The sequence below is a fragment of the Dermacentor albipictus genome, chromosome 1, assembly GCF_038994185.2.
Source record: "Dermacentor albipictus isolate Rhodes 1998 colony chromosome 1, USDA_Dalb.pri_finalv2, whole genome shotgun sequence".
In the NCBI taxonomy this organism is placed as follows: domain Eukaryota; kingdom Metazoa; phylum Arthropoda; class Arachnida; order Ixodida; family Ixodidae; genus Dermacentor; species Dermacentor albipictus.
This window is the reverse complement of record NC_091821.1, coordinates 88,977,488-88,996,814: the sequence shown is the minus strand read 5'-3', so window position 1 is coordinate 88,996,814 and position 19,327 is coordinate 88,977,488. Positions and strand designations below refer to the sequence as shown.

At 45.0% G+C, this 19,327-nt stretch overlaps 1 protein-coding gene across 1 annotated transcript; it reads right to left on the bottom strand.

Moving 5' to 3' along the window:
- Nucleotides 1-8,912: 8,912 nt before the first annotated feature.
- Nucleotides 8,913-14,037, bottom strand: LOC135912416 (uncharacterized). The gene is made up of 5 exons (XM_070535121.1): nucleotides 13,978-14,037; nucleotides 12,359-12,502; nucleotides 10,521-10,819; nucleotides 10,332-10,436; nucleotides 8,913-8,991 (listed from the first exon to the last, which is right to left on the bottom strand). Exons 1-5 carry the CDS (start codon nucleotides 14,035-14,037, stop codon nucleotides 8,913-8,915), a joined length of 687 nt encoding a protein of 228 aa, XP_070391222.1.
- Between the last annotated feature and the right edge of the window lie 5,290 nt (nucleotides 14,038-19,327).

Here is a 19,327-nt window from a genome sequence, read left to right as displayed (position 1 = left end):
TGATAGCGTAAACATTACAATCATCCTTTGCCTGAAGAAAGCGCTTTGAATTGGAGTCTCAACAGTGTGCTGGCCACGTATGTACAAGGAGCCCGTAAACGCGCCAGCAAGATAGCTCCGAGGCGTGCACATGGCGTCCAGGACACCCAGGCCCGAAAGAAGCGTAATGCGGGAGACACATGGTGCGATTTCCCGTGGGATCGGTCGTACGACCATTCGCATCGGCTGCCGCACTCAACGGTTTCCCAACAGAATCTACCGCATGCGGCGTCGTATCGCACGCCGCGCATGCGACCGACCTGCTGAATACTGTCGTGCGACTGCCGCAACGGTCGGACGGCCGCAGCCAAAGACAGCGCGGCATCGACATGACGTAGCCCCCGACCTCCGACAGCCCTGCTGCTCAAAGGACGCCATTTTTTATTGATAGAATTTCTTTGATAGAAGCGGCGCTAGTCGGTCGAAGAAAAAGCAATATGAACGCCACCGAAGTTCGGGCCAACAAAAATGAAGTGTTGATTTCATTGGTTCGCGGGCACCGCGCGCTGTGGGACCAAACAAGCGTGGACTACAGGAATACCTCACTTCGCACGGCAAGCTGGATTGCCGTCGCCAAGAGCTTAGGGCTATCAGGGACGAACGGTGAGTGCTCAGTGTTTAACTACCAAACACCTATTCTGTAGCCCAGCAACGAGGTCAATTTTTGTGTATGCGCACGCGTGTGTGGTGTAACCGCGCAGATAATTGTCATTTCATCGCCATGTGTCAAAAGTCGGCTGCCTGTTTCTGGCGTTTCGCAAACACGTCCGTTCGTTTTGAAGGACCATTCTGTAGCTTAGACCATTAATTTAGTTGATGTTGCAGATGAGCCTTATTAATGAGCCGCGGTTTTTATTATTATTATTCCGCGCGAATGTATCGTACTCTTTCACGGCCTATGATTCCGGCGGAGATCCGCTCCGACTACTGGCGAAGCGCTAAAAGGAACGGCATAACGGCATGGGAGTGGAATTGTTAAATTATTCCGGCCCAATACCGAAAAAGGTAGCGGTCACATACACTCACTGAAAGAATGTTCACATAGCAAAGTAATATCAAATGCAGAGCTGGCCACAAGCTTATTCCGAACATGAAGCTCACAAACAAGCTACATTCTCTAATGGTTTTGCCAGAAACCCTATAATTATGTTCATTGGAGCTTTAGTACAGGGCAGATGCATCAGTTGCAGTTTTATGTTCGTTCTGTGCTCAGGAAAACTTCAGTAGCAGGTCAAATAAACAACTTATTGAATAGCATGACAACATTTAGGTGCTGGTAATACTATGGCACTACTAAGTGATTTGATTTAGAGAAAATGTATCAACTGTGCCTTTTCTCTGCAGATGAAATCATAAAAATCCGCAAAAGCTGGCGGAACCTAACGGACACTTTCGCGAAGAAATAAGGGACGCAAAAAAGAAGAGTGGTGCAGACGCTGGAGAGCCCACATCCACGTGGAATCATTTCAGCGATATGCTTTTTCTGCGAGACACTCTGGAGCCGCGGCCGTGAGTAAACAAATCTTCACTGAACGCATTATCTTTAATGTATTAAGGCTCTAAACAGGACGGGTGGTCACATGAACATTGAAAAGAATTGGAGCAGTCAACATAGGCAAACCTGCAAGTGTTTGAGTTTTAACCTGCGGACATGAAAAAAAAAAGGGGGGGGAGGTTGCCCTCAGCGCGCCTTTCTTTTTTTTTGGGGGGGGGGGATGAATGCACTTTATTTACTCATATACTGATACTTATATACTTAGAGAAGCAGCAAGCTCGGCTGCTCTTGTATTAAGAAATGCATCTTAACTTTAAGCCCATGCTTGACTTGATATGCCTGGCATGAACGCCTAAAGTCATTGCATTTTGTTCATCATGTCAGGCACCATTTAGAGCAAGGTTCAAGGCTTCAAGTTGTATTTGTTGTCAGGGTAAACTTGCTTGGTGCAAGCAATCCCCAAGCATCACCATACTCTGCCATTTCTTACTGCAGGGCGAAGGCTGATCTTACCCGTGCTGCACTAGGTGGTTATAACTTGCAGCTGCAAACTGCCTAATTTCATCTCATGACCTCATTTTCTGCTTTTCTTCACTGTGCCTTTCTCTCGCCACCCATTCTGTAAGTCTATGCCCTACGCATTGCATGGCCTGTCCAACTGCATTTTTTATCTTAAACTAGAATATTGGCTATTCAGTTTGCTCTCCGATTTACACCGCGCTCTTCCTGTCTTTTTATGTTACACCTACTAACATTTTTCATTCCATCGCTCTTTGCACAGCCCTTAACTTCAGCTTCATTGTTAAGCTCAACATTCTTACCCCATATGTTTGCACCGGTAGAATGCAATGACTGTACATTTTTAACAATCCCAGTCAGGATTTCATAATGCCTGTCGTATGCATTCCAACCCATGCTTACATGCTGTAAATTTCCTTCTCATGAGCAAGGATCCCTTTGAGTAATTGACCTAGATTTACATTTTCTCGGTTCAAAGTCCTAACTCATTTGTTGCAATTAATCCCCAGTGTTGTTGAATGTCATCTACAAACCGAAAATTCAGATATTTGCCATTGATCTTTTAAGCCTTCCCAGTGTAAAGCTTGACTACTTACTCTATGCATGCAGTGAATGGCATTGCACTGTCTCCTTGTCTGACCTTCTTGATTGGCAATTTTGTACTTGTGCAAGAATAAGGCAGCTGTATAACATTTTTAAATGTTCCCCAAGAATTTCACGTATGTCTCCTGTACTCCTTGATTATCCAGTGCTTCCGTCTAGTGCCTTGCATTGCCATAAAAGGGCAGTACAGCTACTATCACAATTTCTTTATTTGCATTTTTACAATTTCAGCAGAACAGGCAGGCATGAGTTAGGGAAACAAGTCAGTCAACATGACAACACGTTCAGCTGTTGCCCTGGAGGAAAACAAGTCCATATGTCAAAAAAGGCATTATGTATCAAACAGTTGTTCACTCAACGCACAAATTGCAAAGCAACAAAGTAAAAGTTAAAGTGTGTTCTTTTGCAGAACGACAACCAACCTCGACTTCTTTGATGAAGATTCTGCGCAAGAACTCCTCCGTAAATATTCGGAAAGCCCTTCACAAATACTTCTGCCCATGGTTCAAGGACAACACACCGACACAGACACCACACAAACAAACACTATTAATTATGCCCCTTGTACCTCTACTCGTCTTTCAGGCTCCGTAGCTCACTCTTCCTCTTCACAATCTTTTCCTTCTTTGCCTTCTCCACAAGATGTTTCTACTGCCTTTTCACACAACTCACCAACCAACCTCTTCCCTCGAAAAAACACCAAAAACTAAACGCAAGAAAGATGACACAGACAGACTTCTTGATGACATAAATAAAGAGCTACACATAAATATATCAAACAATGAACACTTTTTATTATCCCTTAATGGTCTGTTGAGTAAGGTACCTGACCATCTTTTGGGATTGTGTAAAATACACATGCTTGACATTCTGAATCATTATCAGGCAGGAATCGTACCCACAAGCTGGTGCCACTCAAGCCACCTCAAGGAGAAGAGGCTATGTAGCCCGTTCAATGAACTTTTAAAGGTTGAATTTATTTATTTGCTATGTGTTGCAAATAAATGCTACAGGGAGCCTTTGTATTTGTATCTGAAATAAAGAGCGTGTATGTGAAATAAAGAGCCTTTGTAGTTGTATGTAAAATAAAGAAAAATTACGGTGAAATTCATCTCACGTTGACTGTCGATGATTACTGCAGCCACACAGCAGCGATGATAATTCACAATTTCCACAGATGGTTGTGGCACTTCGTGATCAACGTAGTGATTGGCCTCTGTGGAATGGGCGACTTGCATTTTCCCACAGAAAGCATGAGCAACGTTCCTATCAGTGCCTTTCCAAAGTAGAAGTGTGGGATAAACAGCTTTGCGAACTAAATCGTCAGAAAAAGGACACTAAAAAATGGATTGCGACAGAAAGCTGCACATGGCTGGTATGTACACAGACAGCATTTTAGGCATTTCAAATGTTTGATGCGACTGGAAAGTGCCTTTCTACAACTGCAACCTTCAGACCCACCTTACTTTTGTTTTTGCATTTCTCAATGGTGCAATAGAACTGAGAAGAGGCAACATTTGAAAACTTTTCACTGGTTCAGGTCGCTTGCTGGCCAACTTGTTGCGAGATCATTTCACACTTTTTGTCGGATTTCATTGCATGCTTTCGTTTGCCATCAAAGCATGACAGGCTGCTGTGCTTGCAGTATTTAAAATTTTATGCATTTCAGTATTCATAGCTCTAGTCCTTTCCATTCATCAATGCATTTATTTCAACTATTTAACAGACGGGAGCAGTGAATAAAAGCTGCCATTTGCCAGCTTGACGAGCCCGCTGCCCGTTACAAGGGCTCACGGCAACACAGCTTTATTAGAAATTGCATCAGATTACATCTTAAACAAGGTAGCAAATACAATGGAGACATCATGTATATGAAATTATGCTCTCGCGTTAACTTTTACTTGAAACTTGCTTGAAGCACAAAAACAAATTGAAATTGATAGAATCCGTGATTTAGAAGACTTGGCAACATATAACAGAAGTGTTGCATTCCACAGTTGTAAACTTGTAGTTGGTACCAACTATAGTTTGCCTCTCCATGTCTCAAAACTCTGTTATTTTCTTCTCTAAATAAAGCGCTGTCAAATTTAAATTACACACTTAACCTATAGTGTGGTGAAGGACGCTGTAGTGGGCCATCCTCTCCAGCACTTTCTAGTGGGTCAACCTCCAGTGCTGTGCTCGAGGAACGCCGCCCATGCTGAGAGTCAGTGCCCTACTATGACGGTCGGCCCAAACACTAGTGATAAACACCTTTAGAAGGAATGGCGAGTGCTTCGCTTACAAAATCAATCCTGGGACTTTGATCCCGTACCGTACGCTCAGCCTTGCCTGAAGACGCATCCCAGAAAGCGCCTCCTCAGTCGGTCGTGCTCTGGTGTGCCTCACCACAGGGACTTTGCCATATTCAGTGGCATGGAAGACACTGGCGTGGAGGACTGGCCGATGTCATATGAGACGTTAAGTGCCCACAACAAATGGGGCAATCCCACCTAGCTGAGCAATGTGCTCTTCTATCTTGCGGTTGTGGCCAGTCTTTGACATAACCATGAGACCGATTTTTTAATGCGGTGCTTGTCCAACACCTGTGTACTGGCTGTGTTTGGCCGCCTTGCTGTGCGCAATCTGCATTGAAGGTCGCGTTTGGAAGAATGTGCACAGCAGCCGGGTGAATCATTCATCAGCGACATTGCAGATGTCCTGGACTTCTGTAAGAGAGTCACTGCAGCAATGTTAGAGTCCAACAAAATCTGAAGTGTCATGAAAGAAATAGAGGACGATACTTTCAACGCTACTTGCAAAGAATCCTTAGTCCGTGACTAACATCATCACTCTAAGCCAAAGCTACGAGGAGCTCCGCAGGCAGCGCTCATTGATACGTTGCCATTCATTGTGCAATGAACACATTGTTGGTTTGGCTACCACCTCCGATCAGTCAGTTCTGCTAGCAGAAATGAAAGCGTTTGTCAGGAAGTTGCACGCCAGCTCACTTTGATGACCATCGCTCAGCCGCTGCACATTAAACAGCCTACCTCAAATGTTATGCTTCCGCTCCATCACGCAATCGAGCAAGAAATTGCCGAGATCTTGCCAGACCAGCACCAACACCTTCCTGCAGCTGCACCACTAAGCTACGCTGAAGTTGTTCCGACGCCTCAACAGGTCACGGTAAATGCACCACTCGGCTATGCTGAAGTCGTTGCAAGGACCCGACTTCTATCTCCAGGTATGCTTCTCCATTATACCAACGTCGTGGCTAGGTCCCGACTGCAGCCTGCCATGCAGTCATAAGCAGCTGCCTCGTACTATGCGTCCTCTGGCATGGATGGGACCTGCCCCAGCAAAAACCGGTGGTGTACTCCCGACAACTGACCAATATGCTTTGCGTGCGGCTACGCCAGTCATTTTGCACACTTTTGTAACCATGTGCAGCAGTTAGCAGCAGCGTAGCGCCGCACCACCAGTGACAAGCCAGCCAACCGTCTATGTTACGACTCCCCGTCGGCTGTGTCGCCGACACTGTGCCCAATGCCAACTACCTGCCATTCACTGTCCCCTCATCGTCGTTCACTGTCACGAATACGGCCTCACCCCCTAACGCGGGACGAGGAAAACTAATTGTCGCAGTCGTAGAGGCAAGGGCTGAAGCACCGTTGAAATATGAAAGTCCTCAATGCAGACCCTCAAACGTTTATGTTGTGTTTGTTGACGTTGTTCGCAACTCGCGCACATGCACTTGCGGAAACAGGAGCATCCGTATGTGTTATGGACACTAAGCTTTGTAGCTTACTTCAGAAAGTTACGATGCCCCTTTCTGGGCTGTCCCTCTACAAAGTTAGTACTCAGCACGTTAACTCCTTCGCGGCTTGCACTGCTTGTTATTGACAACATTCTATACAGCATAGAATTCATCCTTCCCCCACGCTCTCATGACATCTTTGGCTGGGATTTGCTCTCACGCCACAATGCCATTAGCCAATGGCATTGTGCACAGGCCAAAACACAACTCTCGCCACGGTTAGATTTACGGCTCACTGATAATCTTCACTTTCGAGGAAACTACTCGTCCAAGACGCCGCCACCTACGTTCCTCCTAATGCATCAATGGTCGTGTCCATGTACTGCAGCAGAATTTCAGATGCTCTTGCACTACCGTCTCCACTTAACCACTTGACAACTCGGAAAGGCCTGCTGCTATGTTTTGCGGCAGTGGCCATCACACAGTGCTTCAGTACCATTTTCATTTGCAAGCCATTCCCATACCATGTTATGGGGCTCCGCAGGGAATGTCTTATACCAATGTAAAGGTGCTCAACGACGTACAAGTTATGGACATGACCGACGACAATTACTGTGCTAGTTACACTGCGCTCAGTGCAGTTTTACATGTGACATCGCCCAGTGGTATGTTTGGTCCTTGTATTGTCGATGGCCTTACACTGGTCCAGCATTTGCAGCTTTTGTGCCTCTTAGAATAATTTTGTTCTTCCGATGTTGGGCACTGTTCCCCGAGCCGGACGTCAAGTGTTACACACTGTACCGACACTGGCTCAAAAAACTACAACTACGGCAACGTCTGTATCGTGCATCTCCTGCAGAACGCCGTGTAATCAATGAACAAGTTAGTGACATGCTTTGCCGCGAGGTAATTTGATCTAGGAGTCCATGGCCATCCTCCATCGTCCATGTTAAGAAGATGGTTCCATGCGGTTCTGTGTGGACTACCAGCACCTCAACAAGATCACTTGCAAGGACGTCCACCCTCTCCTGCACATATATGTGACTGACAGTCTACAAGGTGCAGAATTCTTTTCAGCTCTCGATTTGCACTCAAGGTATTGGCAAGTACCAGTGGCAGGCGCCGATCGACTGAAGACAGCTTTTGTCACACCCGACGGCTTATATGAATTTAATGTAATGCCTTTTGGACTATGTAATAAGCCCGCCACTTTTGAGTGCACAATGGACACAGTTCCGCACGGCTTGAAGTGGCACACGTGCTTCTGCTAGCTTGATTATAGTATTGTGTTCTTCAGACGCTTCAGACGCGATTTTGCCACCGTCATATAGCCCCTGACCCCGGTGTAGGACGGTGACAGGTCGGCCCAAAGGCACAGCGGAGCAGCCACGTAGAAAAGTTGTTCCAAGTTCGCCTTCCCTATACCAGTAGGCGTAAATCTGTGGGGTGTCACTTCAGTGTGCTCTACCATGAGGCCATGTTTGACATCAAAATGTCTTTGTTCCTGTTTTGCGAAACTCGCCATCCTTGACAATTTTCCTTGACCGTGTGAATTTATATGAGGTGCGAGCAACCATAGAAGCGATGGAGAAAAAGTGTTTCGCCCCACGCTGCACGACAGGGTACAAGTTGTGTACCGAAAAACTTTCGTACTCTGTGCAGTAAGAAGAGCGGCTTTGGGTGTGGAGGAATGCCATACTGCGTAAGGGTCGCGCACTGCAATCTACCGACCATCTCTGCGAACGATACTTCAAGTCACATTTGGTGAACGAAACCTGGGAGGCTGTCTATAATGGTAATGTCTTGCTTTGCACAACCCAGAAAGCGCCCTCTCCAGATATACAGTGCCCACTATATTTCCAGACTGCCAAAGCTATCTGTCGAAAGAGAAAAAGGTCAAAGAGGCCAGCTGAGAAGCATGACAACACCGCATCCTTCAAGAAGCACCGTAAGCAAAGCAAGGAACCCACTGACTCGATTTTGCAAAGCGATGTTGCGGATGAGATCAAGGGTAGCACAAGTACTTCGGACATGCTGTGGCATGATTCTGCCTTGGTACCCTTGGCAGCAGTGTGAACTTTTGATTAATTGTTTGAGCGCGCGCCTAGCACGTGTTCTGCTTCTATCCACAACTTGGCGCTTTCACAAACTACACGTTGACGAGCTTCGTAATGTTGTGTTCTCTGAATAGCGCCACTTTCGAGTATCGCAGTTCACCGCTGACACAAGCCACATAGTTGCATGGAAACTTGCTGAAATTGAGCGACACAAAAGTGAATGTTGTCCTGATTGGAAAGCCAGGCTCCTTGGAACTGCTGAGAGTCAGCCAATAGGTATCAACCACCGAAGACATCACAAGCCTACTTGGGAACTTAGAGAGGGTCCACCTTTTTGGTGGTGAACCAATGACTTAGCAGCAACGGGCTCCTTACTTCGCAATCGTCCGAGTTAGACGAGGGCTTCACAAGGTTCCGTCTTTTTCCAACATCTCCACAAATTTTTCGCCGTCACGACCTATCAGCCCCTGCAGAGGTCGACACAGGCGCCAGTGTTGTTGGCCTTGGCAATGTTCTTGCCCAGCGCAAACAAGGGTTTCCTGAATATGTTGTGGCTTATGTAAGTCATACGCTTACGAAAGCTGAGACAAATTACCCTGTGACAGAAAAATAATGCCTGGCCATCATCTAGGCTCTAAGTTCTGGCCTTATTTGCATGGCCGTCCATTTGATGTAGTTACAGACCACCTTGCACTACGCTGGCTGTTGTTCTTGAAAAGTACCTCGGGCCATTTTGCCCAATGGGCACTTCGCCTGCAGGACTAGAATATCTGTATGCTGTACCACAGCAGATGCCCCTGCACATTAATGAAGAGCTCAGCACTATTGACAATTTTATTTACCTGAGTGGCATGGGTGGTTTACCTGGCATGGGTGGTTGTACTACTCAGTGGAGCAGCCACTTCGGCCATATCTGTACTCCAAGCAACCAAAGAGTGGTATCAGGACCCCGTAGATATTCTCATGAAACGTTTTGGAGATGAAAGTATAATTGTTCAAGAGCACATTTGAAGCCTTTGAGATCCGAGGCCAGTCTCGTCATCTTTGAATGTCAGGCAACTTCGAGATCTCTATGACCAAGTACAGGCACATGTTGTCAATCAAAGCTCTTGGCATAAGCCTACACCCACTTATTGTTCCAAGTTACGGGACTCTCTTGTGAGTCTTGCTGTCAGACTTAGCGCTTAAATATCACGAGCTTGGCAAGCCAACGACAGCATCCAAAGTGGTATAAACGGTTCAAGCAAAGACTGACTCAGTGCATCGGATGACGAAAGCAGAGAAAGAATCACGAAGTCTTCTGGAGTACTTTGATTAACTTCAGTGCCGAGAAACAGTGGCAGCATATGCGCTTCTGAAAACGCCAAAACGTGTCCAGAAAAATAGACATCGCGATCTGTGCAGCATCGCATGATAGACAGTGAACTGACACTACAACAGTTCGAGAAAACTATAACTAACAAGGACGGTTGCTATCACGTTCTACTTCCTTGGAAGAAAACGGAGGACTTGGCAGACAATTTATCTGTGGCTGCTAAATGTCTTGGCATTTTGATGCACATGCTCAACAAAGACCACTCACATTTGAAAAGGTACGACGGCACCAGGACTGCAACTTCAGACCATGGCGTTTTCCCAGGAAACACGCCCTGCAGTGCTGTTGAAGTACTGCAAGTATATGTTCCTGACATATCGTGCCATGTGACTCAAGTTGTGCGCCCTGGTGCGGGTCAGCTGCATGGGTGGTTGCACAAGTAATTGGCGCCACTGGCCGCTCTGTCGTTGACCCAATGAGCTTACTGAATCCGCATAACCGGGCCAACAATAAAATTTATCACTCCCTGTGCGCGCTTCCATCAGGAAGTTGTGAAGCGCGCACAGTGCCTTCACCACCTGCTCAGCATTTTCTGGGCTTTCCCCCATTGATCTTCCGAGGATCCTCCACCGGGTCACCAGGATTCCAAAAGCATTCTCGACACACCTTCTGCATGATGCACAAAAAGAATGTTCGCGGTAAATAATGAGCCTTCAGTTGTTACAAAACAGCGTGGTAAGCATTTCAACTCGCCTTGCTCTACTGAGGCGGTAGTTGAATACCCTTTTGCTGGCCTCCAATCCTCGACCTGGGTATGGCCTCAAAAAATCGTTTCTCAGCTGGAAGGCCTCATCCCCGCTAAAGACACAAGGAGCTGGCAGGGCTATGTTCGGTAGTAGCAGGTCCCGGGGAAGCTGCAGCTTTTCTTTGTCCAGTAACTGCCCGAATATGGACTGCTCGAGCACTCCCCCGTCGCTCTGCTTTCCGTCGTCAACAACAACGAGCTTGTAGTTGCTGTCAACCACAGCAAGATGCACAATGGAATAAGTGCCCTGCAATAAACAAGTAATCGTAAGAGTGTACCAGAATGTTGTGGGGAGCATGCACAAGAATATATTTACAAAGCAAGTACCAGCACAACACACCAACAAGTGTACAACCAGCTCATGCAGTCAGAAATTGCTCCCTGTATTGTCATCATCCAAGCACTGAGCTAAGCACCAATGCCTCCTTTACTAGATGCCTGCCGCGTCGCTAGTCATCCCATAGGAGCGGAGGTTCCCGTGGTTCAGGGTAGTCGCGGAGAGACGGCGCTCGCAGCCGACCCACTTCCCGTTGCGGAGGAAGTGACGATTACCAGGCTGGCGCGCGCTCGACCAATGGCTTGACAAGAGACCACGAGTCCAGCCTCCGGGATCGCAAAAGACGCCGTTAAAATCTTGGAGGCACGGCTGTGTGATTTAGGTTTACAGCGGCCACCGCAGCTAGCGCTCGAAGCTGACCCGGGTGGGGAAGAGTAAAGAGGAGAGGGGCAGGAACCAGCTTCCCGGCTCACGCGGCAGGAATCTATAGCAAAGGAGGCATTGTAAGCACCTACACATTACAAATCAGAGCCACTGTCCGCAGAAGCCCAGACAGTACGAGAAAAAAAAAGAGGAATGAAGCATGCCAAGTCAAATAGCTGTGTGTTATCTGTAACTGTTCTTTTGGGTAGTGAGGAGCTACGGATCTCTGGTATTGTGCGTGTGGAATGTGCTAAAGGATGTAGAAACTTCCACAAGAAAAAAATGAGCACGGAGATTAGTGGAAGTCCATCTCCGAGCCACGAAAAACCTGAGGCATGACCAACTAGATTACCTCTCCGTCAAAGATCATAAACAACCGCAAGTATTCCTTCGCTTCAAAATGTAAGTCAGTGTTTAGGACTTCAAGGAGGTTCCTAAAGCCACATTGTGTTTTCAGCACCACAACTCCCTGAACTTTTCCAGAAATGGGAATCGGCCCAGCCTTCAGAGAGCTGACAAATAGCAGCAGACATCGTGACGAGCTTGAGAACTACTAGTACTCAGAAAAGTACGCATTTGGGCTGGTTGGTTCATGATTACGAGTAGTAATACTGCGCTAAACAACAGGACGAGGAAAGGGACACAGACAGCAGCGCTGGTGTCAGTGTCCCTCTCGTCGTCCTGTTGTTTAGCGCTGTTTTACTGCTCGTACTAGTACTCATGGCCTTTGAGGAAAAAAGGTTGGATTTTTTTCTGACACTTATTTCCGATTTCTACATTTACACCTTATCTAAGCTTTATTTAAAGCATTCCTTGTACATTGTAAGCTGGTTCCTTCCCTGTTGTGTTCCTGGTGTTGTCATTCAAGGCAGAAGATAAGCAGTTGCAGACTAGTTATTCCCACAAGCTTTTTTTTTCGTCACATACCACCTGGCCTTAGCGCTCACTCTGTTTTCCGCTCATTAGCGCTCACTCTGTTTTCCGTTCCCTTTGATTACCCCTCCCTCCTCCCTTTTCTGCCCTTCCTGAGCTGCGCTACAAGCCTAAAATCAGGTTACTTGTTGTATATTGCAAAACTATACTCACCTTGTAGTTGAAGTACATTCTTCCTGATTTGGCAGGGCACTTGATGTGCACATGCTTGCCTTCAACAGCTCCAAGGTACTTTGGAAACTGCCAGGTATGCTCAAAGCCCTCCGCAATCTGCAGCCAGGTGGCAGTCTCGGGTTTCTGTATGTGACAAAAAAAAAAGGAACATGAAGCAGTTTTTACAGCGAATGGTAGTACTTTGTCAGTGTACTGCAAGCTGAGAAATGCGATTTTGAGATTCACCAGGCATGTCAGGTGACTGATAACACAATACGGAATGCTCTCATGGGCATGTTGCACAAGTTAACAATGCAATACCCTAAAGCTACAGCTGCTGGTGAGTGCATTATGTGGCCCAATTTACAGCACTCTTAAGAATCAGGATCACGATTGCTTCACCTAAAACATAACTACAGTGAATAAAGCCATGTTTTCAGTGTGTAATACATGTGTCACAGGGGCACCCACAAACTCCCTTAATGTAATAGAACGTGAAACTTCCCAAGAAAGTTGTGCCCCAAGTATATAATGAGTTAAGCCTTTCTTTACCACGCTTACAGAAATCGATCGATCTCATCGGCAGTTTTCTACGCATTGTTAAACATTTCCAATGAAATTCTTCTACCAGTGACATCATGGACCATCTGAAATGACGACCTCACTTTTACTATTCCTCACATTTGACAATCTTTTTGACAGGTTAGGGAGTGTAGAAAAAAAATAATTCGGTTGTGCCTCGGACACTGCTTTTTGCAGTGCCTGGGGATAACCAGCTCCCGGCAGACGTTGCAGTTGTGATCGAAAGCCTGTCATAATAGTGTGTGAGCAACTCTTACCTAATGAGCTTTGAAAACAATTTAACAATTCCTCTCTTGAATAGCTTTGAATGGGTAGACTGAAAAGGCAGTAACACATTTGGGAAACATGGGGGACGTAATCGGAAAAACATCAGCGTACCTAAATATCCTAAGCATGTACTCGTCTAACTTTTGTTTAAGCTTGCTGTCAAAGTTTGCTAGAAAGATATTACAAAGCAGTGGTGCTATACATTACCCGATGCAAACTCCCTTTTTGTGTACATAAAACTTATCAATGAGTGTTGAAGACAAATATTTGCCTAGCAACTTTAAAAGGCTTCTACACTTACACTACAGGCCGTCTGGAAGGGCAGTTCACCAGATTTCGCAACAAGCCTCTAACTGCGACATGTTCATATTGAGAAGTTAGTAGAACCGTCCTTTATGTCAATGGAAAAGGCTACCATGGCTTCTGACAATTCTTGTCAGAGTTCGTCTACCAGAGTCACGAAATTGCTGATGTTGAAAGGGCCATCCGGAAAAAAGTGTTCACCTTGCCCTGTAGGTGTCTTCCAACAGTTCTTTGCCACGTCCCCTCTTCAACCTTTTCAATGAGTCCTAATGTTCCAAGCGTACAGTCCGGTTTGTGTTTCCAGAAATAAATGCCTAAAGTTTGTCTCTATCGCATTTCTTTACTGCCTTCCTCAGCTTGTCTAGGTTTGTTACGGCTACAAGATCAAATTGCCTTTTTTGCAAGTACAACTAGGGCTTGAACATTGGAAGTGATTGCCTGCAACAGATTTAACAGAGAGTACCAACAGGCATGTAGAGCAGCTTCAGTCTGCTCCAAAGCGCCCGGCATGTGACCCGGACAGCCATGCGTGCCGTTTATATCCCCACTCTGAACGAAAGGGCGATATCTTTCATGTCATCACTAGACGATAGGTACCTGTAACAGGGGTGAGAATGACAACTCTAAAAGCTTGTAGCAGACAATTTTAAAATTGTTATTGCTTAAAAACAAAATTTAAAAGAAGCCTCTTAAATACGTTTCTGACAATTCTCAGGCAGTGGTGTCTTGGCTCCTTTTCAATATCACGGTCTCTTAGAAAACAGCTTGACACGTGCACATATTGCCGTCATGTGCTAATTGCAAGCCAGTTTCTGTTGGTAGAGGCCGCTCGTGCTCTCAGTCATACATACAGTGGCCAGACTGGCCCATGGACGCCTTGTCACATGTAAAGTGAATTTCATAAAGTGTACCAACAGTACATTTTACAAACTTCGAATGTTTCTTTCTGCAAACAGATTTCTTAATTCTTTGTGATACATGGCTGCACAACCTTGATACCTAAAGCCTAGAATCAGCTCTAATGACACCATGCGCACATTGTGCAAATGATGGCTCTAATTGTGTCAGTTTGGGTCTTCGGTCAGAGTCAGTCGCCATTTGTCCCCGTTAGTGTGTGCTGCTCATAGCGCAATAACAATTAACGTGCACCAACCAGCCCAATTCATCGCTCTGTTGCTTCACACAATTGTGTCACACAACCAACAGGATGACATGGATGTGTGCCCGTTTTTGTTGCTTCTGTCACGCTCCGCACAACACGATTTTTTTAAATAATTTGTATGATTTCATTTCTTAATCTGCCCATCATGATGGTTCCTCTGTGCCTGCTCCTTAGGTTTCTTTTATAAGCAAGGGTCTGACATAAGTTAGTTGATGGTAGTGCCTTGTCTTGTACCCTCTCATTGTTGTCCTGCTTGTACTAAAATTTAATACTCATAACCACCATCTAGCCTGTCAATGCATTATTTTTATTTTTGTTTCCTTTTAGTACTTGCAAATAGATGTTCCGATAATTTAACTAAATGAAAATCACAGTGACAAATTGACATAAAACTTTTATTACAAATGCAAGACCTTACACAAATGTGGTATACATTACCTTAGTGTCATGGCCAGCTGTTCAGCAGGGAGTATTGGCTCTCTGACGACGTGCTTTCTCTGGAGGTCTTCCTTCAAGAGGCTCAGTAGAAAATCGAACTGACGCGGCATCATACGGTAATACTTCTTGAGGTATTCAATGTCGTCATTACGCATTCTTTACATCTGAGGAAGAAATGCGCATTCCGTGTCTCTTTAGTGATTACAGCAAGTTGTGTTAACGAAACAGTGCTTCAAGATACACCTTTAGCTCAGGAGCTATTGTAGTTACATGAAAATGGAGAAAACGTTTTTCTAGACATAGAGCTAGTGCACAGAACATTATGAGGTCTGTCGCACTGAAATGAGAAATTTACTAATTTACTAAGTTTTTTTACTTCGGTCATCAATCTGTTTACAACTAGTCTTGAAAATTCCCAAATTGGACAAAAAGACTACAGTCCTAAGTTTTAATCTGTAATTTAGTAGACAATAAAGACAATGTATTAAATGCACGTGAACATCTCAAACGTACAAAAGGAACGTATTATATACGCACCGCCATCAAACAATACTACTAATTTGTAAGACTTTTGCGAAACACTCGTAAGCATCGTAAGAATTTTTCGTAAGCTGTACCGTTACAGGTTAGAGCATTCTGACATCTGTTTTCACTGCAGCGTTGCGATTTGTAAACATCATGTCTAAGTTTGTCGTACTTGCCAATTTTTCCAAGTATGATGTCCTACATCGAAATTGTGCTTCCTCTGTCGTCTAGAGTTTCACGTTGCCTTTCAAACGCAACTTTAGTCGAATCGGTCTAGCGGTTGTTTCCCGCGATCATTTCTGCATTTTAGAAGTATCTTGCTAGGGAAATCCTAATTTGTCCAGTGCTGAAGCTTCCTTAATGTTAAGGTCACATAAAGTGACATTTCTCAGGCATGCAGCAGTTATGGCATTTAGCTATTCCATCACCATCGCGTTGTACAAGTTATTCATTAAAAGTGTAATGCGCAAAATAGTTTTCCTTCAGAACGCTACTCACCGTCGTAAAATATTCGCTTTCCGTGTGCTGGTCTCTCCATGACGGCCGCACCCACCGCTTTCGCTTTTCTTTCCTCTTCTTCTGAATCAGAAGAACCTTCTTTTTAGGATGAAGCAGTCTTCTGCGGCGGTCGAGGTGCAACATTGTGACAATAGCACGTTCAAGAAACCAACACACCAACACTACTCGCCAAACATCAGGCCCGCGCGTGCTGCGACTAGACCGCAGTTGCCACCACTTTTATGTGAATCCGTCCAACTTTAGGGCATAGTTATGTCGCATTCACAAACTATTATTTATTCTGGCGAACCATGACATATTAGACTAGAATTCACAAGAAGAAACCATAATTTTTGTGTTCAACATAAAAATACACGAGTTTAGTAGTCTTGTTTCTCACGTCAACACGGCGAACACCGAAATTTGTCAAGCAACAATGGAAGAGTAAAAATGTGGGCGCAGCTCAGCGACTGACGCACGGCAAAGCTATTCGTACCATGTGGCTCGAATCGCCGCATGCGGCCAGACGCACACGACGCGCCGTACGACCGATCGCACGGAAAATCGCACCATGTGTCTCCCGCATAACACAGAACAGGAGCGTCTTCGCAACGCAGCGAAACGTGCTGCAAAATGCGAATGTATGTATGCAATTTGTTTAAAGAGGAAAAGAACCGCTACTTCAGACGGAACGTAAGACGGAGAGTTGAACAGTACGAGCGGTAACTAGCAACTGAGGTTTATTATCATTTAACACATAGCAGCAAAAGGTCGCATCTGGGCGCCGCGTGCCTTAACATTTAGTAAAGCAATGAATGGGGCTAGTTGGTGAACGTTCATGCTTATATTGCGCTTAGTTTTACACTGACGATTTTAAGTGAAGGACAGGAACTATGATCACATGTCGTCACCTTGTCATATCTTTTTATATCTCCCCCCCCCCCCCACTCCTACGCCATATCTCCTTGTATATAAGCGCGTTCTTTAACAGTACTAAACAGTTGACAGTTTGCGCTACGTACGTCTATGTACTGTTCTTCACTTAAAATCGTCAGTGCAAAACTAAGCGCAATATAACCATAAGTGCCTTTACATACTGAAGAATAAGATGAAGCGCCCGTGGCAGAGAACAACTGTCATTGGCTAATCAAAAATCGGGTTTCTTTATCTAGGAGAGCCACCGAAGGCTCACTTACACACGCGTCTAGGCCAAGTCTGCGCATGTGTGCCGCTTTCATATTTTTTCGCTCAAGTATAGCCTCTCCCCGACCTACAATGATGGTTTGATTGAATTTGGGGCAGCAACCTTTGCATTCCCGTGTTGGGCTGCTGAGCACGAGGTCGCGGGATCGAATCCCGGCGACGGCGGCCGCATTTGGATGGGGGCGAAATGCGAAAACACCCGCGTACTTAGATTTAGGTGCACGTTAAAGAACCCCAAGTAAAACTCTTGCTTGGGCTAGTTGGTTCATGCTTGAAATAGTAAAGGCAAGGCGCAGAAGACCAGGACTTAGGGAGAAGAACACAAACGACAGGACCGGTGACAGGACCGGCGCCGGTCCTGTCGTTTGTGCTCTTCTTCCTAAGTCCTGGTCTTCTGCGCCTTGCCTTTACTACTTAAAGAACCCCAGGTGGTCAAAATTTCCGGAGTCCTCCACTACGGCGTGTCTCATAATCAGAAAGTGGTTTTGGCACGTTAAACCCCATAATTTATTTTTTTTCTTTGCATTCCCGGGTGTGTCTGGAGAGATAAAGTAAGCTTTTCAGAGATAAACACACTATAGTGTGTTTATCTCTGACAAGCTTACCTTATGTGTTAAATTTGACCTGACTTTGACCTATCAATGCTTGGATCGATTCATGTACCTTCACGTGAATCCAATCCGTATATTGTTCTTATGTGGCCTGATTTTAGTGTAGTTATGTCACCAGATATTGTGTTGACTTTAGTGTACTTATGTGACTAGACTTTGCGCTGCTGTGTTTCTGAGTTGACTTTCAATTTTAGTGTGGATTTATTGTACTTACGTGACTGGGCTTTGTGTTTGTGCGATTTGTAGTGGACTTTGTTTTAGTACGTTTAAGTGAGTTTTTTAGTGTTTTAGTGGGTTTAAGCGCTAATTAAAGCGGCAACATCTCCTAAGCAAAATATAAGAACATTGTGTATATTATGCGGTATGTGCTATTGTTGTTCACATTGTTGCTTTGAGAGTTTCTTTGTACGATCTCACCGTGTTATGTTACATTGTTGCACGCATTGTTACTTTGAGTTTCTTTGTAATCTTTCTGCGTTGCATGCTTTTACTGTTGCGTGATAACGCCGTTGTGTGTGTATTAACTGTTCTTTTATTCGTTCTTCTGCAAAACATTTTGTATATGTGCACAAAATTGTATGTGTAATTTTCGCACCTGTTCAAGATTAAAGAAATAGCTGGCGCAATATTTTAGAGGAGAATGTTGTTGACTGCAGGCGGATCAAACCTTGCAGCATCCCACCGTTCCCATGGTGGACAAACAAGTACGTTGGCGTTCAACTGAGTTTCGTCCCGCAGTGTGGCAGGCAGGCGTTCTGGGAAATCGCACAAGTGGATCATTTCCAAATTTTATTTGTAATAGTAATATTTTTGGCATTTGAAATGTTGTAAATTAAGTCTATGTGTCCTACTTTCTTTTTCTTTTCAATCTTACTTTTGATTGTCTTATTGTTTATTTTTTCATATGTATCTTCCTCAACTGTGCGCCTGCTCATCTCAGACGGCATTGCGGCCTCGTGTATGTGTTTGGAACTAAGGAAACGCACATGTGTAGGAACTCAATGTGGTGCTAACTGTGGTGCCGCTTTTTACCTCTGTATGTGCTAGGTGTTTCGAGCCTATGACGTTGTTTCTTTCTATATTACAATATAAACTTTTGATTATTGTTATTGTTATGTGAAAAATCACCAATGCAGGTTGATCTCATTCTTTTGTTTTCATTTCCATAAACAAAAAGTTGAACAAGATGTGAGAACCGGCTAAATGAGCAAAGACTAAGAAGTGGACGAATGCGCATTGTCTTAGTGTGTTTCGTAAGTGTGTTTCGTGTTTCGTAGTGTAAAGGCAGCGCGTCCCTTTACGATACAAGACTTCAGTTGCGTTTGACAAATATTACCCACCCTTTGTTTTGTCGTGTAAGATAACTCTCGGAGTCATGAC